The sequence below is a fragment of the Hyla sarda genome, chromosome 1 (genome assembly GCF_029499605.1).
Source record: "Hyla sarda isolate aHylSar1 chromosome 1, aHylSar1.hap1, whole genome shotgun sequence".
In the NCBI taxonomy this organism is placed as follows: Eukaryota; Metazoa; Chordata; class Amphibia; order Anura; family Hylidae; genus Hyla; species Hyla sarda.
The window spans coordinates 219580140-219600875 of NC_079189.1; the positions used below are offsets into that span (position 1 = coordinate 219580140).

General features: G+C 40.7%; 2 protein-coding genes and 1 pseudogene across 2 annotated transcripts in view; 2 read left to right on the forward strand and 1 right to left on the reverse strand.

The window, feature by feature from the left end:
• The window catches only part of MRPS18C (mitochondrial ribosomal protein S18C), a 31186-nt gene extending 26328 nt beyond the window's left edge, over positions 1-4858 (forward strand). The window contains exons 5-6 of the mRNA XM_056568782.1: positions 4288-4347; positions 4428-4858. Of these exons, the coding sequence (XP_056424757.1) occupies positions 4288-4347; positions 4428-4492 (125 nt within the window). The 3' untranslated portion in view covers positions 4493-4858. The remainder of the gene's footprint in view (positions 1-4287; positions 4348-4427) is intronic.
• A 139-nt stretch (positions 4859-4997) lies between these two features.
• Positions 4998-20736, reverse strand: part of ABRAXAS1 (abraxas 1, BRCA1 A complex subunit) — a 28988-nt gene continuing 13249 nt past the window's right edge. Inside the window, exons 4-9 of the mRNA XM_056568781.1 lie at positions 16544-16610; positions 13938-14131; positions 12990-13109; positions 10081-10165; positions 8159-8267; positions 4998-5582 (exon numbers count right to left, since the gene is read on the reverse strand). Of these exons, the coding sequence (XP_056424756.1) occupies positions 5185-5582; positions 8159-8267; positions 10081-10165; positions 12990-13109; positions 13938-14131; positions 16544-16610 (973 nt within the window). The 3' untranslated portion in view covers positions 4998-5184. The remainder of the gene's footprint in view (positions 5583-8158; positions 8268-10080; positions 10166-12989; positions 13110-13937; positions 14132-16543; positions 16611-20736) is intronic.
• On the forward strand, positions 10539-10713 carry LOC130343874 (U2 spliceosomal RNA; annotated as a pseudogene).

Sequence of the window (20736 nt, forward strand, 5' to 3'; positions counted from 1 at the left end):
CCCTCATGGAATTTAATAAGGGGTGCAGTGAGCATTTACACCCCACTGGTGTATGACAGATTTTTGGAACAGTGGTCTGTGAAAAAAATAAAATTTTTCATTTGCACAGTCCACTGTTTCAAATATCTGTCAAATGCCAGTGGGGTGTAAATGCTCACTGTGCTTATGCTCAAATGCTTATTAAATTCCATGAGGGGTGTTGTTTCCAAAATGGGGTCACATGTGGGGGGGGGGTCCACTGTTCTGGCACCATAGGGGCTTCCTAAGTGGGACATGCCCCCCAAAAACCCTTTCAGAAAAACTCACTCTCCAAAATCCCATTGTCGCTCTTTCCCTTCTGAGCTCTCTACTGCGCCCGCCGAACACTTTACCTACACATGAGGTATTTCCTTACTCAAGAGAAATTGGGTTACAAATTTTAGGGTGATTTCTCTCCTTTTGCCCCTTGTAAAAATTAAAAAAAATCGGGTCTACAAGAACATGCAAGTGTAAAAAATGAAGATTTTGAATTTTCTCCTTCAGTTTGCTGCTATTCCTGTGAAACGCCTAAAGGGTTAAAACACTTACTGAATGTCATCATGAATACTTTAGGGGGTGCAGTTTTTTATAATGGGGTCATTTATAGGGTATTTCTAGTATGAAGACCCTTCAAATCCCCTTCCAACCTGAACTGGTCCCTGAAAAAGCACGATTTTGAAAATCTTGAGCGAACTTACAGTAAATTCGATTCGTCACGAACTTCTCGGCTCGGCAGTTGATGACCTTTCCTGCATAAGAGTTCAGCTTTCAGGTGCTCCGGTGGGCTGGAAAAGGTGGATACAGTCCTAGGAGACTCTTTCCTAGGACTGCATCCACCTTTTCCAGCCCCCCCGGAGCACCTGAAGGCTGAACTAATTTACGCAGGATAAGTCATCAACTGCCGAGCCGAGAAGTTCATGACAAATCAAATATACTGTAAGTTCGCTCATCTCTACCCTCTGATGTCTTCCAAAAGTAAAAACTCATAAATTTTAAGATGCAAACATAAAGTAGACATATTATACCGTATTTTTCGCCGTATAAGACGCACTTTTTCTTCCCCAAAACGTGGGGGGAAAAGTTGGTGCGTCTTATACGGCGAATATACGCCCGAGGCTGCTGCGGGCGAGAGCGGGAAGTCAGCTGGAAGTACAGAGGCTGCGGCGGTGCGGTACAGCGCTGACTACCCGCTCCCCACCCGCAGCAGCCTCATGACCGCCGGTGAATTTTTCACCTCACACCGGCTATGTTTATTGCCCTATGCCTGGAACATACAGTTCCGGGCGCCGGGCAGGTGAATTACTAATAACTGTATACTAAAAACCAGGGGGCCTCCAGCTGTTCTGAAACTACAACTACCAGCATGCCCGGACCGGCAAAGGCTGTCTGGGCATGCTGGTAGTTGTAGTTTCACAACAGCTGGAGGCCCCCTGGTTTTTAATATACAGTATTAGTTTTTACCTGCTCTGGCCGGCCACCGCCTGCAGCCGCACACAGGAGCCGGCCCGGGCAGATAAAATCATAGGTTTTCCTATGCCGGACATCCCTATGTCCCGAAAAATCTTTTCGGGACATAAGGATGTCCGCGGGTCACTCACCATTCCCCGGCCGATGCGCGTCCTCCTCCGGTCCTCCTGCGATCCTCTGCCTCTCTATGGTTGTACGCACGGAACCTCAGTGACGTCCCGTGCGTACAACCATAGAGGCACCGGAGGAAGACGCACGCCGACCGGGGCCTGGTGAGTGACCGGCGGTGTGTAATCTTCAGCGTTCCGGTCACCGCTCCTCCGGTCCCGGCACCTACTGCTATGGTCCATAGGCCATAGCAGTAGATGTGACACTGGGCCAGAGGAGCAGTGACCGGATCACTGTGGGGGCAGCAGTACAGACATACAGCCTCCAGCCATACACTGTATATGGCTTGAAGCTGTATGTCTGTGGGGGGAGCTGCCTACTATTGTGGGGGAACTATACTGCCAACCATTGTGGGGGGAACTATACTGCCAACCATTGTGGGGGGAACTATACTGCCTACCATTTTGGAGGGGGGGGGGGGGAGCTGCCTACCATTGTGGGGGAACTATACTGCCAACTATTGTGGGGGGGAGCTGCCAGTGCCTACCATTGTGGGGAAACTATACTGCCAACTATTGTGGGGAAACTATACTGCCAACTATTGTGGGGGGAGGAGCTGCCTACCATTGTGGGGGAACTATACTGCCAACTATTGTGGGGGAACCATACTGATATAAAATATTTTACTACAGTATTTGGTTCAGAATCTTTTTTTTCTAGATTTTACCTCCTTTAAAATTGGGTGCGTCTTATATGCCGGAGCGTCTTATATGGCGAAAAATACGGTATATGTGAATCAATGTAATTTATTTGCAAATTTTACCAATAACAAAGTAGAATATGTCACAAAAAAAATATCTCGGAATCAGAATAAGTAAAAGCATCCCAGAGTTAATAATGCTTAAAGTAACAGTGGTCAGGTGAAAATGGGCTGGGTTATGAAGGGGTAAAAGTGGTCAGAATTGCAAAAAAAAAAAGTGTGTCCTTAAGGGGTTAAACAGATTTGTAAATTATGAATTTGAGTAGAATACAGACATAGCGCACATCTACAATCTTGTATAATGATCTGATTGCTTCTCAGCACAATATCAAAAACTAACAGGTTGTTAGTATACATTTTTGATTAAAAAGTACAAGCCCACTCGCCACGTCAAGGCCACCTATTCAGAGTGGGTCCCTAACGTCCCTAGCATAAAATGGCGCAGCACTGGGCGGCGACCACCACCGCCGCGACACCAGTGCCCACAGGGGGGGAACGACCCACTGGCAGAGCGGCCCCAATGCCTCTCAAACCAGTCTATAGGCCGCACCCGCCTGCAGACACAGCGCCACGGCAGCAACAGACGCCGCACCACACCAGTGTGAACAAGGTGTAATGGCTCACTTACCTTGCTCTCCCAGTCAGACTGGGAGGAAGCTAGGAGTGAAATGGCCCTAGTGTGGCTAATTACCACCTATATAGGTTTGGGCTGAGGGGGTGGGGAAGAGTGCAGCACATGTTCAAAAAAAAAAGGGGGAAGATAGAAATCACAATATGAATTCGAGTAGAATACAGACATGGTGCACATCTACAATCTTGTATAATGATCTGATTGCTTCTCAGCACAATATCAAAAACTAACAGGTTGTTAGTATACATTTTTGATCAAAAAGTACAAGCCCACTCGCCACGTCAAGGCCACCTATTCAGAGTGGGTCCCTAACGTCCCTAGCATAAAATGGCGTAGCACCAGGCGGCCTTGACGTGGCGAGTGGGCTTGTACTTTTTGATCAAAAGTGTACTAACAACCTGTTAGTTTTTGATATTGTGCTGAGAAGCAATCAGATCATTATACAAGATTGTAGATGTGCACCATGTCTGTATTCTACTCGAATTCATGTTGAGATTTTTAAATTACTTCTATTTAAAAATCTTAATCCTTCCAGTACGTAGCTGCTGTTTGCTCCAGAGGAAGTTGTATAGTTCTTTTCTGTCTGACCACAGTGCTCTCTGCTGACACCTGTCAGTGTCAGGAACTGTCCAGAGTAGAAGCAAATTCCAATGGCAAACCTCTCCTGCTCTGGACAGTTCCTGACACATACAGAAGGGGCAGCAGAGAGCACTGTGGTCAGACTGGAAAAAACTACACAAATTTCTCTATAGTATACAGCAGCTGATAAGTACTGGAAGGCTTCAGATTTTAAAATAGAAATATTTAACTAATCTGTATAACTTTCTGGCACCAGTTGATTTAAAAACATTTGTTTTCCACTGGAGCACCACTTTAAGCCATGTAATTTTCTGTGGGTAAGACTGGTGATCATGTAACCAAATGAATAGATGCATCTGTGCTTGAATGAAACTTAAGACCCTCCAACTAGTGATGCATGATATGGAGGAAGAAAAAAAAACAACCTAGTTTTTTTTTTTTTTTAAAGCATTACTGTCATTTTTACAATCTTTGCCATGTTGTCTAGACATGTCAAAAGTTGACATTGCACCAGTTCTCAGCCTCCAGACCCACTGTGATTGTGAGTTCCAGTCGAAGGAAGCACGCAGTAGCATACCGTACTCCTCCGACAGCCTGATCCGACTGATGCTATTATATTCTATGAAGCCTATCGTGTGGCCACAGGTCCTCTTTACATAATAGTAACACTTTAACCTCTTTACTTGAATTCTAAATAACTATTCCATTCTTCTTACCCCTACAGGGTTATGTGGTCTAAAACAAAAGGCAGTATCAAAAGCCATTAAAAGGGCAATTATTATGGGTAAGATGTCATTTGTTCGCTTTTTTTATTTGAGCACTGTGTACAGAATAACATAACCCCAAATGTTACCTGTCTTCTAGGGTTTATGCCCGACACATACAAGGATCCTGCGTACCTCAAAGACCCAAAGATTTGTGATGTTTAAAGAAAATGTTTTGTTAATAAAGGATTGTTTTTCCAATATTTTTGAATATTTAGTGAAGCTTACAATATAACGCTTTTAATATTAAAAGGAACTAAGTATCAGATTTTCCCATATAGAACATGTTGCAATGTGCTATATATGGTTAAATCTTCCTCAGTAAGTAAGTCTCCCCGCCGGCCCCTAAGTTGTCTCCAGGGTGGGGAGCTATACTTACCTAGTCCAGTTGGCTGTGCTCTCTGCATGATCGCTCTGTCTGCTTTACTTCCAGTATCAGATGAGTGCAAGAAGACTATGTTCTCACACATTATTTTAGTCAGTATTGTTAGCCAAAACCAGGAGTGGAACTGACTGATAAGGAGAAACTAATGGAAACATTTGCACCTTTTTCTGGTTTTGATAAAAATACCGGCCCTTATATTGTGTGTAAACATAGCCCAACTAAAAAAAAGTCAAACTGGCCCTAAACCATTATGATCTAGACACAAGTCAGGAATAAATCCAGAAGAATACCAATCACTTCAGTATATTTGGGTTATGAAAAGAGAACAAAATGGTTGCCCTTACTGCAGAAAAAAACACAGCTGAAATAGATAAAAAAGAAAGCCAAAACCCCAATTTGTATACATTTAAACAGAACTCAATGCAAGAACTTAGATTCACACGGAGTTCACACACACCTTGTTAATATGTTCTTAAAATGTTGGTGACTGAGATCCTTTAGAGTCCATTCTTATGTGCTCAGAGTCATCTGTTTCTGTGCCACTATTGAACAATATTCTGTCATCAGTGCTGTTGCTCTGTTGGATTGCTGCTCTTGTCTTCATTCTCAACAAACTAGTCTTCCTTTTTAGAGGTGGTCTTTTTCGCTTGACTGCTTTCTGCATAGATGTTTCTGGGAGGTCGCTTGGTTGAATTAAGAACGTGAGATTCTTTAGGTCATTAAGATTATGGTAGACTTCACAGATGTGCGGTATTGTCTCCCCACTAACAGTAAGAGAAGATGACTGTAAAACTGCAGAATGAGGGAAGAACTTGCGCAAAGCTTGACACAGAAATACATTTTCTTCAGGAGTCGCAGATTTGTTGTTCTCTAAAATATAAGATATGATATTAGTTTGGTTGCTAGAGTACATGGTCCAATAAAGGTTCTCTTTACGCTAGCATAGTTACTTCCATTTTTAACATTGTATAGAATAGGGTCCCATCCATTTTTTTTAAAGCCCTAGAGGACACAGGAGGTAATTGTGCACCATTGTGCCCTGGTACTTAGCGCACCATGACATACATTTACCCATGCACACGAACCAATGGCTCTGTGGATGGGGGGGGGGGGGGGGGGGAAAGTAATGTCTCTTAGGGTATGTTCACACTACAGAGTGTGAATGGAATCTCCGCTCGCTGAATTCAGCGAGCGGAGATTCACACTGGCAGCCGGCGGTGGCGGAAGGACCGTGCGGCACTGTGCCGTCACCATTGACTGCTATACAGTGCTCGCGGACTTCAGCGCAAAGTATGAACATGTTCTTTCTTTGCGCGGAACAATTTCAGCGGAATAGTTGTCCGCCGCTGAAATTCCGCAGTGTGGACGGGTCTCGGAAACCCATTCACACTAATGTTAAGTTCACACTGCGGAATTCCGTGGGGAATTCCGTAGTGTGAACATACCCTTAAAGTGCAAGGAGGAAAAAAAATTTTTTAAATGAGCTGTCCTCAAGGCAGAAATGGGCTGCGTTCTTAAGGGGTTAAAGCAAGTATCAAAGAATCATGCTGCAGACTACACTATTCATAATACTACAAATACTAGTACAGTATTTGATTTAACCCCTATGGGAATTTGAAGCAGCTCAGGTGCTGAGCTCACTTCAAAGCCAGTGAAAAATGGGTGCTAAAAGCAGCCAGAACTCACCATTAATGCCAGGCATCGTCGATAATGCTGATGCCTGGCATTAACAGTTTAGAATCTGTAAAAATACATTAGCAGATCCTTAAAGGGGTACTCTGGCCCTAAGAAAGTTCAGAATCTGCTGTCACACTCCCTCCCATAGACTTGCATAGCGGGGGTGGAGTCGTGACGATACTCCGGCCCCCCCCATGGTCATCACACGGCAGATTCTGAGCTGGCAACGCGCAGCTCCCCGAGGTGGGTGCTGAATGCAAGATTACGGGGGTCACCAGTGGCAGGACCCCCACGGGCATACATCTTATCCCCTCTCCTTTGGATTGGGGATAAGATGTCTTAGGGCCGGAGTACCCCTTTAAGGGGTGCTGATAGGGAAGATGGCTCAAGGTGCCTTATCTTACTCCGTGCTGTGAGAATGGCAGCCTGTAAAAGTGGAGTGCCAATAACACGCTAGCGAATAGCATTGATCAATGTTTGCAATCAAAAGATTGCATGTAAATAGTTCCCTAGGTAAACTAAAGTGAATAAAATAAATGTGAATAAGCCTCCCTTAAGTCTAAATCACCCCCCATTTTTCAAATAACGAACACAAAAAAACATTTGGTATCATTGCATGCGAAAATGTCCGAACTATTAAAATATATTATTGAAACTGCATGGTGAATATTGTAAATGCAAAAAAATACCCAAGTCCCAAATTGCTGGTGACTTGAATTTATTTTTTATTTTTTTACAAAGTGATCAAAAAGTCCCATCTATACAAAAATTGTACCAATAAAAACTACAGATCACAGCAACCCCCCAACAGCCCCATGTATGGAAAAATAAAAGCATACTATTTTTTTCTACAAAGTTATAATTTTAAGTTGTAAAATCTATATAAATTGAGTATTGTTGTAATCGTATGGACCTTCACAATAAAGATAATGGGGGAGATTTATCAAAACCTGTGCAGAGGAAAAGTTACCCAGTTGCCCATAGCAACCAATCAGATTTCTTCTTTCATTTTTAACAAGGCCTCTACAAAATGAAAGAAAGCTGATTGGTTGCTATGGGCAACTGGGCAACTTTTCCTCTGCACAGGTTTTGATAAATCTCCCCCAATGTCATTTTACCTGTAAAGTGCACTGTGTAGAGATAAAACATCCCCAAATGTTGCCATATTTATTTAATTTCTCTATACAAATCTCAGTTCTGAATTATCAGCAGTCAACTGTGAGGCCATGTTCACATGTCAGAATTTCCTTGTCTGATTCCGCATTTGAATCCGGCACAGAGATTCCGCTGCATCAGAGTCCCATAGAATTCAACGGGATTCTGCTGCTCTGTGCACACTGAGGAATTTCTGTGTCCGCACTAAGAATGAACACATTCATTTTTTGTGCGGAGTCTGCACGTAATACGTAGCAGTCTATGAGGTGGGAGATTCTTGGGTGGGCCCTGTGCAGTCTGCGGAATGTCCGCACGGAGATTCCGTCATGTGAACCTAGCCTAAATGCTGAACTTTTGCTGTGGACTTTCTGGGCTGCCTAGAAGTCTTGCCAACACCAGGGATATAAGGAGATTAGTAATGCATAAGCTTAGCTTTAATATATTAACAAGCTCTGTTGAATGAAAACTGAGCTGTGATTGGTTGTTATGGGCAAAATCAGACAAATCTAAGCCAAGGAGCCTTACCACTGCATGGAAATTAGTGTTGTCTAAATAAATGTTGTGTTGTTAATTTATAAAAAAAATATATATAAATAGTAAAATTTCAGCCTTACCATCTTTAGGAAGCTCTCGCTTCTCAGCTACTTCTTTTCTCAGCTGCTTAACTTGCTGTAAAAGTTTTTCTACATAAATTTCACTTTCTGCCACACGACTGCAAGTTTCCTGGGCAGGAGAGAGATTACAAAATAGTACAAAGATAAATGGGCCCATAAAAGGGTTAGCTTAGGGGCTACAAAAAAATAGCAAATTTTATAACGTATTCAGCAGTAATATTCTGTGCTGTTTCAGTCAATGAAGAACTCTATGAAGTAGATTTATCAAAACCTGTCCAGAGGAAAAGTTGCTGAGTTGCCCATAGCAATCAATTAGATCGCTTCTTTCATTTTTGAAAAGGCCTCTGAAAAATGAAAGAAGCAATCTGATTGGTTGCTATGGGCAACTCAGCAACTTTTCCTCTGGACAGGTTTTGATAAATCTACCCTTATATCTTCTGTTGCAAAGTGGTAACAAGCAGCGAGGCACGCTGGTGACCAACAAAAATAGAATGGCACTGAATATATTAATCTATAGAAAAATTAAAGATGCAGAAACAAAACTGGGGTTTATCCAGCCTTTACAGCGTTAGGTAAACAGCGTATCTCCAATTAATATCAATGGGAGTTACACAAATTGAATATAAGAGACAAATTGGCTGTTTTAATTCTTTGGATAGGGGATAAGTTATGTTTCACTGCACTACTTTTTTATCCCCTTAACGACCACAAGCGTATATTTACGCTCGTGGCCGGCTCCTGTTATGTGAAGCGCGCTCAGGAGCGCCGATCTGGCTGATGTCCAGTATTAACCATTTAGATGCCGCAATCAAAGTTGATTGCAGTGTCTAAAACGGGAGAAAAGTATCGTCGGTTAGCTCAGTGAGCTGTTCGGGATCGCCGTGGTGAAATCGGTGTCCTGAACAGCTGAGAAGACAGCGGGAGTCTTCTTACCTTTCTCCCGGCTGTCCGATCGGTGTTTGATTGATCCAAGCCTGAGATCCAGGCTTGAGCAATCAACCGCTGATAACTGATCAATGCAATACTATGGCATAGCATTGATCAGTGTAATGCATGTTATAGTCCCCTGTGGGGGCTATAACATTGCAAAAATAAGTGTAAAAAAAAAAAGTTAATGTGATTTAACCCCTTCCCTAATAAAAGTTTGAACCACCCACTTTTCCCATTTAAAAAAACAAAAACATGTAAATAAACAAACATAAGTGGTATCGCTGCATGCGTAAGTGTCCGTACTATAAAAATATATCATTAATTAAACCGCACAGTAAATGGCGTGCCCATGAAAAAAAAAAAATTCCAAATCGAAAATAGCATATTTTTGGTCACTTTTTATACCATAAAAAAATGAATAAAAAGCAATAGATCAAAACAAAAATGCTACCAAAAAAATTCTGATCACAGCGCAAAATGAGCCCTCATATCGCCCTGTATGCGGAAAAATAAAGTTTTAGGGGGGTCAGAAGAGGACATTTTTAAAAGTATCAACCCTATATAAGAAGGGTATCATTTAAATCGCATGGACCTACAGAATATAGATAAGGTGGCATTTTTACCAAAAAGTGCACTGTGTAGAGAAGCCCCCAAAAATAAAAAAAAGTGTGTTTTTCTTCTTCAATTTTGTCCCACAAATATTTTTTTCCCAGTTTCACCATAGATTGGTTGGTAAAATTATTGATATCATTACAAACAAAAATTGGTGGCAAAAAAAAACAAGCCCTCATATGGGTCTGTAGACCTGAAAGCGTTATGATTTTTAGAAGGTTGTGAGGAAAAAACCAAAGTCCAAAAACGGGTTAATAGGTCAGAGCTATCAAGAATTAAGAAAAAAAAAATTCCACTTCTGTTACACATTAATTCAGGCCTAGTAGTTAAATATTTGTGCATTTTATAAGGCTGAAAGATCCATTCACACATGTAAATACCTTCAGTTCCTCTTGTAGACTTGTACACATAGCAGTGATTTTATTCACTTCTTTTAAAGTTCCATCTTCATTGAAAAACTCAGATCTGTTCAAATAGAGAAATTGTCCGGTTTATAAAATATTCCAGTCAAAAAGAACAAGTTAAACTAGTTTAATGATCAATGTTTCCACAAACTACGGTATATTACTCATACCTACAGGAGGTTTTAGGTCATCCCATTCTAAATCTATAGGCATTAATGTGAAGTTGTGCCCTTTTGCAGTTCCATCGCGCAGCTCAGCGAAATGGAGGTGGTGAGCAGGCTCTCTGCGCTTCCCTGCCCCCTCAATTTCCTCTCTGTAATGAACATGCAAAAGTATTTACTCTAACATTGTTAGGACGTGAGAGCCTGCTCCCTGCCTCGACTGCACAGAGCTGTGCAATAGAACTAATAGACTAAAGATCTAACTCTGACAATACTGCTTCTCGGCCTTTTGGCTAAGATCAAGTGTAGTATCTGTTCTTATCATTGGTTTAGTCTCTGCCATTGATGTAGGATGGATGCTGCATGGAGGAGCAGGTGTACCGGGGCGTTCAGGGGCTGGTGCCAAGTACCAGAGGTACTTCTGTGCCTAGGGGAGTGGTGACCCTGAGGTGCCGAAACTCACTGGGTGTTAACTCAATGAGTGAACGCACTGCACCATACTCTTCACCTTTGGCACTCACCCTTGGCATCCCATCCTTCTGGCTAGGATCCGGGAAATTTTTGTAGATCCGGCTGGATGACTGGGCAGTACATCTGCACTTATCCACTTATTTATTTTTTGTGTTTTGTCACTGTGCCACTTTTACGTGTTGTTTTGTACACAGGATTGGCAGGATGCCGTAGCCCTTCTGGTGGTCTAGGGGAGGTGTGTGTGGCCATCAGGTTCCTCACCTCCCTGCAACCCCTGGGCATCTTGGCTTTGGTCAAGATGCCATCAGTATATGGCTCCTCGGCTGACACCTTGGTTAACGCCTAGGTTGGAGCCAGGTGCATTTTCGGCCCCTTAGTAGCTTCGCCGAAAAGGGGCATCGAACCTGGATCCTTGCAGGTGCCTTTTGGCCCGGAGGTGAAGGATAGGTTTGTTGGGGGCCTCTCTCCTGTTGGAGAAGGGCTTAGCGATAGACTGCATCCTTAGTGCACTTTTTCTTGCACTTTGGGTGATAGAGAGAACTTGCCTCGGCTCTTAAAAAAATACTTCATAAAGTAACCCCTCATTTTATTGCTGTTCACCCGAACTATAACCCAATATATTGGGTTTAGTGCAGGTCAGTTTCACTTTAACAAGCTCTGGTATAAAAAAAAAAATAAAAAAAAACTGCGCTGTTATTGGTCACTATGGAATAAACCAGACAGTTTGGGATTCATGCAGATTGATAAATCTAGCCCCATATCTTCCAGGACATTGCTTTGTGCACCAGGGCAGTCCTGGCAGAACTAAACAGGATTAAACCAAACTGTTCGCACGGAGTTGGAAATATAACTGTCCACAATGGCCAAGATTTATCAAAACTTGATAAGGACAAAATGTGTCTGATGTGCCTGTAGCAACCAATCTTAGCTCAACTATATTTTCTCAAACTGCTCTGGTTAATAAACAAATCAGACAGTTTTTATCTCAGTGAGTTTTGATAAATTTGAGTACATTTGTGAAGCATTAGGATTTCTATTGGCTGAAACTTAGTAACCTAGGCCAACCCCTGAAAAACATCACAGTTGGCACAATCCAGTGAGACTGGTAATGTTCTCCTGCTAATCACCAAACCAATGCTTGTCCATCAGGCTTTCAGAGAATGCTTTATCGCTGCACAGTACACATTTCCACTGCTTCCGCACCAGTGCTTTTCACCACTCCATCTGATGGTTTGCATTGTGCTTAGTGATGGAAGGTTTGAATGCAGATAGTCAGCCATGGAAACCAATGCCATGAATCTCCCAAGTGCAAAGTATTTGAGCAAATTTTAAGATATGCCAGATAAGGTCTGGTGTCTTAAGCGCTATGGGGGAGATTTATCAAAACCTATCCAGAGGAAAAGTTCCCCATCAGATTGCAACCAATCAGATCACTGCTTTAATTTTTAACAAGGCCTATGTAAAATGAAAGAAGCAATCTGATTGGTTGCTCTGGGCAACTTTTCCTTTGCACAGGTTTTGATAAATCTCCCTCTAGGTGTCTCAGCATTCAAGACCCCACTTTAACTTTACTTAGTCACCACTTTATGGCTGTGGCTCCTAAATGCTTCAGCTTTTTAATAATCTCACTCAGTTGATCATCTATCAGTGCGATCCTATTACAGTACCGCACTGGAATTCAGTGAGTTTTTTAGAATGGCCCCTCATAAATGCTTGTAGAAAAACAGACTGCATTGGTAGGGACTGGAAATAAAACACATTCATTTAATGATTTAGAGATGTGGCTCAATGCTTTTGTCCCTATATCATATATTAAAGGGGTTGTCAGGCTAAAAATTATATTTTTTTTTTTCTCATTCCATCATTCCCACCACATCCATCACAATAGTGCACTGGGACAGTGAGTATAACCAGCCTGAGCACATACTGAAAAAGTCTGTGGCAACAGACAACCCTGAACTAAAAGAAAAAAAATATTAGGGGAGATTTATGAAAACCTTTGTAGGGGAAAAGTTAACCACTTGCCCATAGCAACCTATTAGAGTGCTTTTTCAGAGGCAATTTTAAAAATGAAAGAAACAATCTGACTGGTTGTTATGGGCAACCAGTTAATTTTTGTACATTTGAGATAATACCAGCAGTTTTTTTTTTTTTGCATTACACAATATTTATCAATGATCAGTCACAACCCCATAGATGGATTTTCATTTACTAAGTGTCATCTTTATAAAAAGTACCTGCATCCCCACCTACCTGTGATTTTTAACTGCATGGTTAAATCCGGCAGACACACAGGATCCAAATAAAGTGTTGTACCCCTGTTGTTCTGACAACCCCAAGTTGGTAATAATTAGAGGCACTTTCTGAAATAGACTGAGATAATAATAATGTCACCTGGGAAAACGAAGGGTATTTTCCAAGCAGCAAATCTGTCAAGGGAATTTGAGAGCCTATGGCCGTCATTTATCATTGTAGGTGTAAGTGAAGCATTTTTCTACACTTTTTGTGTGCTGGTAATGTGTAGGAGCACCAAATTTATTAAATGGTCACAGAGCATTTGATAAATTTTGTGCAGGTCACATTTTCTGAAATTTCTCTCTTCACATACACCAAAAAGCTAAGCTAAGTCTGGGCTGGTGTAGTTTAGAGACACTTCAGTGGGTTGCACCTTTTTGGCAGTTCATGAAACACTTTCATATCATGTGTATTGTCAAAATCAGTGGTTTGCAACTCAAAATCAGCAGAAATGTGTAAACCAAAAGGCACAAAAGAGAAGCAAATAAACCCTGCTTGAGCCTTTTCTAGACACAAAAAACAGTCTAAAGAATGATAAATGTTGGCCTATAAGTCCATTCATACTACAAAAAATACCACATACTGAAATTTTTGCTGCAAGTTTACTGACCTATGATGTTTTAACAGACATTGTATATCTCAAAACACAAGTGTTCTAGATTGTAGTTACCAATATACACCTTTATTTACAAAGTACGATTGGTGACGAAAAAACAAGCCCTTATATGGGTCTGTAGGTGCAAAATTGAACGTGTTAGGATTTTTAGAAGGGGAGGAGTAAAAAACGAAATTGCAAAAACAAAAATTGTCTGGGTCCTTAAGGCCAAAATGGTCTGAGTCCTTAAGGGGTTAAATGTGTTAGATTTCAATACATTTTTTATTAGTAAATAATACCAATATACTTACCCATCTTGGGGTTTATGCAAAGCGTACTCCATGAGATGAGTAGAATTTGTTTCTGTGGTAGACTGTGATGTGACCAATAAGAAAACAAGCTCAGGATTGGACAGGTAAGTCTGAAGGTTATGGTGCAAAACCCTCTCCCTGAAACTCATGGTCTGCTCGGTATTGTGGCGAAATTTATACCATCCAATCACATCCTGTGACCACCAAGAAACATACATGAATTAGCAATTACAGCACACAATTTCAACAACTCATTCTGGTCTTAACACACTTACTCAGTTTTTATTTTTCAATATATCCAATATATGATAATCTGTCATGATGAACTACTGGGTGGCAGACCATCTACTTTTAAACCTAGGTTTACTTACTGATGTCCTAGAAAGGTAGATTGCTTTCCTAGAGGGTAGGATGTAAGGCTAATTTAAAAATGGTGACTTTGATGGCTTCAGTTACACCATGACATTGTGACACAAATGCTGTAAGATGAACCAAAACCAATGAACAATGAGGTTCATTGTGTAAGAAGAAGTCTGGATGCTGCACAATTCTTCCATCAAAAACTAAAGGAAATCCTAAAGCCCCAAATCCAGATGTGAACACAGCTTAAATGGGAAGGAAGAACACCTGCAGCTTCAAGCTCCTTTGGGCAGTAGAATCATATTAAATGTACGATCACTGCATAAATAGAAATAAATGCATAGCTATAGTTCTAGATTAGAAGAGCTTTCTCTCTTTACATGAAGACCAACCATTTGCACTGGACTATATGCTTCTGCTTTAAGTTTGCTTTTTCCGCTCACATTATAAACTTGGGCAGTCACAGACAAGAAGAGCCCCTCCTCACAAAAATATTTCCCATAATAGTTGAAAGGGAACCTTTCGTGATATTTTGCCATATATAAAGCGGGGCAATGCATTATATATGGTAAATCTTCCTCACCATCCCTGGGAGACCTTCCTGCCCACAGGAATGGTGAGAATATAAAGTTAGAAAGTGTCCCCTGCCTGCCCGTAAGTAGACCCCAGGGAGAGATATACTTACCTAGTCCTGTCCTTCAGTGTGATTGACAGCCTGCATCACCACTCTGTTTCCTAAGAAGACGAAGCAGAGCGATGACACAGGCCATGCCCAGGCCGTCAATCACGCTGAGGGAGTGTGATTACAGCACAGCAGATGGGACTAGGTAAGTACAGCTCCCCAGGGGCTACTTAGGCTGCCTTCACACGGCCATCTAGACCCGTCCCGTTCTTCTCCCATCAAAAATAAAAATGGACAATAACGGATGCAAACGGATGTTATCCGTTTGGATCAGTTATTGTTCATTTAATAAACAAAAAAATGTGTTGTTTTTTTGTTCTGAGCATGCTCAGAAGTAAAAAATGGATCAAAAACCGGATTGAAAAAAACGGATGCAAACAGATGACATTAAAGGCTCATGAGTTTTCCCATAGACTTCAATGTTAAATTTACTGTATCCGTTTTTTCGTCCGTTTTTTTTGACTGGAGAAAAAAAATATGGCATGCACAGTCTTTTCTCCCGTGAAAGAAAAAAAAAAAAACGGAAATAAGCGCAGACGGGTGCAAAAGGATTGTAAAAAAAAAAAAAAAAAAAAAAGAAAAGGGATTATTTTACAACCGTTTGTAATCCATTTTCAAGCAGCAACATCAGAACCTAAGCGGGGAAAAATAAACGGGGACAGACGGCCATGAGAACGCACCCTTACAGGGCTTGCAGTGAAGATTTTATAACTTCATATCCTCACCATCCCTGCCGGCAGGAATGTCTCTCGGGATGGTGAGAAAGAAGATGTTACTATAAATAATGCTTCGCCAAGCGCTATATATGGTAAAATCTCATGACAGGTTTCCTTCAAAGGGATTATCCAGGATTAGAAAAACATAGCTGCTTTCTTCCAAAAACAGCACCAAAACGGTCCTCAAGTTTTACATCATATTATAACTCCACTTCATTCACAATTTACAAAATAAGGAGAAGGGTGGTGCTGTTTCTGGAAGAAAGCAACTATGCTTGTCTTATGATGGATAACGCCTTCAACTGCGAAGCATAATTTCATACATGCTGTGCCCTACATGTGTTTGTATACTCTTCTTCGGCACCACAATAAGGGCCCTATTAGACAGTTCTAGCCACTGTGTAAACAAGCACTGAACTCATAGACCAGCGATCATTCACTATAACACAGCTCGGTATAATTGTGTGGTGAGGGCCGCACAAATTATTGTTGGATCCTTCACGCACCCTTTGCTGCCATCACTCATTGGCCACACATTTCTTTTGACAATTGAAGAAATCAGATCAGCCAACGAACGCAGAGGGCAATATCAGGCTGATCGTCTGATAATCACCTTGTGTAATAGGGCCTTTAAGAAAAATTAATTTGTAAAGGAGACCTAGCAGAAGACATTATTAGAAAGCATTATTCTATACTGCAGGGAAAATGTATGGGCATCTGTAACTTTCTTCAGTTATATTCATAATAAGATGGCATCACTGTAAACATTTTTAAATATAACAAAGTCAGTTTAATAGCTGCTATTTATATTGAACTAATGTCCATGCCTGACTTAGGTTTTTTTTTACCTTTTCTTGTTCAGCAAGTAGCTTCTGTAATGCAAGCTTGTTCAATTCACCCACTCCACTGTAAAACCTATACATATTTATATACCATTAGACATGCAGAACTTTATTCCTGTATAAGCTCAAACAAACTGTTGACTGACTACTTAAAGGGGAAGTCTACCTTTAGCTATCTTCTAACAAGGTCTCGGACAGATTCACTTAGAGCCCAGTGAATGGTCCTCTGGACTGATATTATGGAACAGGAAAAAATAATTCAAGGGTGAAATAATGGCAGCTTGGTGCACTCCTCTCACAGAGATGAATGCAGTAACAAGAAGCTTTCTGTGGTGGCTAGTAATCGACTGCTCACATGAAACATCCTGCCGAGATCACATCATAGGAATGTGCTTAGGGTAACTATATAATTAGGGATGCCTATACTTGAGCAAGAGATGGCCCTGCTGTGACTTCTTGAGGGAAAGGTCAGACACCTGCTGTGGTGCCAGGAGAAGAAGGAAGGGCATACACTGCTGTAGTAAGGAGAGGCACTGCTGTGACTACACAGTATATTGAGGAACATTTCATTTTTCAGTTGTGATTGAATAGGTAAGAGGTTAAAGAGTTTTTTTTATGTGTAAGATTAATAAAACTAAATAAAGATCATAGTTAAAGCAGACATTTCAGCAATTTTCTGCTGACAGTCCTATATAGAGGTCAGAAATGGGAGCCATATATGTGGTAATTGTCATGCAGCTTGCATGATCGAGGAAAACCTTGCTTAAAAAGGTCCACAGTGTTCTCTGCTGCCACCTCTGTGTATAAGAAACTACCCAAAGCAGGAGAGGTTCGCTATCAAAATTTGGTTTCTGGATAGTTCTTTTTTAATAGTTATTTCGAAATCTGTATAACTTTCTAGGCAACATTTCATTTTTCTCCTTTGTACCGCTTTAGGGCCCTGGCTGCTTCTGCAAGTGTTGCAAGATGTTGAGTGCCCAGAGAGCTCTGTACTGAGAGCACTCCTAGTACTGACAATTTGATTAAAATGATTCTGACTGCCGATATATATTAATACTTCTATATTTATATGCCATTTCTAATGCTGAAAAAAGATATTTGTTACTTAAACCTATACACTATGTCCCTGATCTTGCTATCTGCTCGAGACTAAGATGGAAACCTTGGAATGACGCCAAGATGAGACATTAGAAGACAAAACATTTGAGGAAGATACAGATTGCAAAAAAGGACAAGGATCTGGAATTTTCCAGTATGAGCGAGAGGACCGTATAAATGAACTTTGACCAAGAAAGAAATAAAATGCTAAATTATGCTAATATATACAGAGATAACGCTCAACTAACCAATCAAAATGTAACATGATGATTTTGATGTCATAACTAAACCTCCCTTTCTTGTCAGATGCAACACAATGGGCCTCATTTACTAAGCTGAAACCGACCAGTTTTTGTCTGGTTATTTTGGCGCAGAGTGTCTGAGACACGTCTGCGCCAGTGTGCGCCTGAAAAATAAGACAAACTCGACATTGCACTGTGAAAAGCCGAAAAGGGGGCGTGGCCCCCAAAAAGTGGCGTGGTTGCACAATAGTCACAACCCGACCGATTTACTATTGAATTCACTGAAAATCCTGTGGATAAATGGCTGGAAATATCCACCTAGAAAAAGCTGGTCAGAAAACGTTCCCGACTTTTCCCTATAGTAAATAGAGAGGAATCCTACAAGTCTGAAACAACTTTTCCCACTAGTAAAAACCCAACATTCTTAGTAAATGAGGGCCGTGTAATTAAACAGAAACTCTTTTGAGAACTCTCTGGGAACATTTCTGAGTTTCCTGCTGAGGAAAGAAATTTAAAGGGGTACTCCGGTGGAATTTTTTTATAAATCAACTGGTGCCAGAAAGTTAAACAGATTTGTAAATTAATATATAAGGAAAAAAAGTGGGGGTACCAAATGCCTCTAGACTAATACCATAAAATGGTACATGATGATGGAATTACAGAAAAAATAAATAAATCGGACTGTGCTTCACTTTAAATGATGTACAAATTTAATATAAAAAATATTACAAATAAGACATAAAATAAATAATGCAAATCTAATACATAAATGCCTCCTACCACAGGGCCCTTGTGGGGAGGTATGATATTTGAATACAAAGCATATATTAAAATTTTTTAAAATATAGCATGTGAATTACGTTCTACCGCTATCCCAATATATTGCAAACCGACATAGTGTACTTTTGTGCGGTACACTCCGTTCTCATGTGATTTAGAACAGTTCACAAAGTGATATAGTTACCAACTCCTAAGGGTAGTTTTGGCTGGACGTCCGAGAGATGGATATGTGAGGGCTGTGTCCAGCGCTAGCGTGCGCATACGGTGACGGGCCCGGATGCCACAGGCCAAAAAGGTCACCGGTCACGGAGTAATTGCAGGCTCGATGGCAGATGTAGTGGAGGCTGTGTCCAGCGCTGGCATGCGCTTGCGGTGACGGGCCCGGTTGCCGCAGGCCGAAGAGAAGTCACCGGTCACGGAGTGGCTCCGGAGGTGGACATGTACTCGGAGATAGATGGATCTTGCTCCGGAAACAAGGAAAGGAAAGCCTCGTGGAAGATCTCTCGGCGTCTGGTGGAATGGCGGATGAATTACAGCCAGGTGTAAAATCAGCAGATGATGGAGTTGTGTCGGAGGTAAGTGATGGCGGTTTGTGGATTGCGGTGGTCATGCGGTAATTATTTCTTTCTCTAGACGCGTTTCAGGGTACTTTATATATGACCCTTTCCTCAGTAGAGATATCTTTAACAGTGAAGCTCAAAGTCCTTTTATACATGTTGCCTGTCTAATTGTTACAGGTGTGTTTCTGTTTAGATCTTCCGCAAATAGCGGAATGGAACGGGAAACATGGGGTTGTTTCATCTTGATAAAGCAGTGTTCACATTTAGAATCAGTATGTATGCGTTCTTATTTAAATATAGTATTATATATATTGTAAACATTGGAATGGTACATATAGCATACAGTAAGATGTACAGATAGAGTGTATAATACTGAGATAGAGATATTGACAAAATAAAAATAAATAAAAATAATAATAATAAATATAAAAATAAAAAATAAATAAATGAATAAAAATATATATAGAAGAATAATAAATGTAAAAATAAGGATGATAATATAAAAAAAAAAAAAAAATAATAAGATATAGAAGTAGAAATAAATGAAAGTAAGATTAGAAATAAAATAGAAAAATACAAAAAATGGGGTAATAAATAAAAGGATGTAAAATAAATATAAAATAGGTGCATAAGTAAAATAAAATGCTATAGATTTACATGAAAATAATTAGTGTACAGGAAGGTTGAAGGATGGCCAGTCACGCAGAACAAAGAGAGTGGGTCCGACCCCTCCATGGGGGCCCCCAAATAGAAAAGGGGGCCTCCATGGGGAGAGCGGGACACACTCTACAGAAATCCAAAAAGTTCAAAATTCGAGTTCAGGCCATTCGGCTCTAGAGAATTAAATTCATAAATCTTCTGACTTTCAGCCTTAGACATTTTAACAATGAAGCTGCCTCCTCTCCAATCTTTCTTAATAGTTTGTAAGCCTGTGTAGAAGAAGGTAGTAATTTCTTTATTATGAAATTTTGCAAAGTGGGCTGATAAAGGGTGTTTTAGGTTTCCATTTTTTATGTTTGTTAGGTGTTCAGCAATTCTAGTCTTTAATGGTCTTTTTGTTCTCCCAATGTATTGTTTCATACATCCACACTGTATCAAATATAGTACTCCACTTGTGTGGCACGAAATGTGTTCTTTAATGATCCATTTAAAGTCAGTAGTACATGATGAAATTTCTGTCGTTTTTTTAGGGCCCTTCACTTTCATACAGTTGGGGCATATTCCACATCTAAAAAAGCCTTTTGTGTTTAGCCACGTCTCAGACATATTATGAATTTTTATGGGTGGTTTTATACTTGGTGCAATCGTTATCCCCAAATTGGGGGCCTTTTTATATACAATGGGGGCTCGGTCTGGCAGCAATCCTCCTATATCCTTATCTTGTTTAACCATATACCAGTGCTTATTGATGATTTGTTCAATTTTTTTATATTCATAATTATAAGGTAAAATTAATTTAATTGAATGTTCAGTGGATATAGTGTCATTATCTTTTGGTGTAAAAAATGTGGTTCTATCT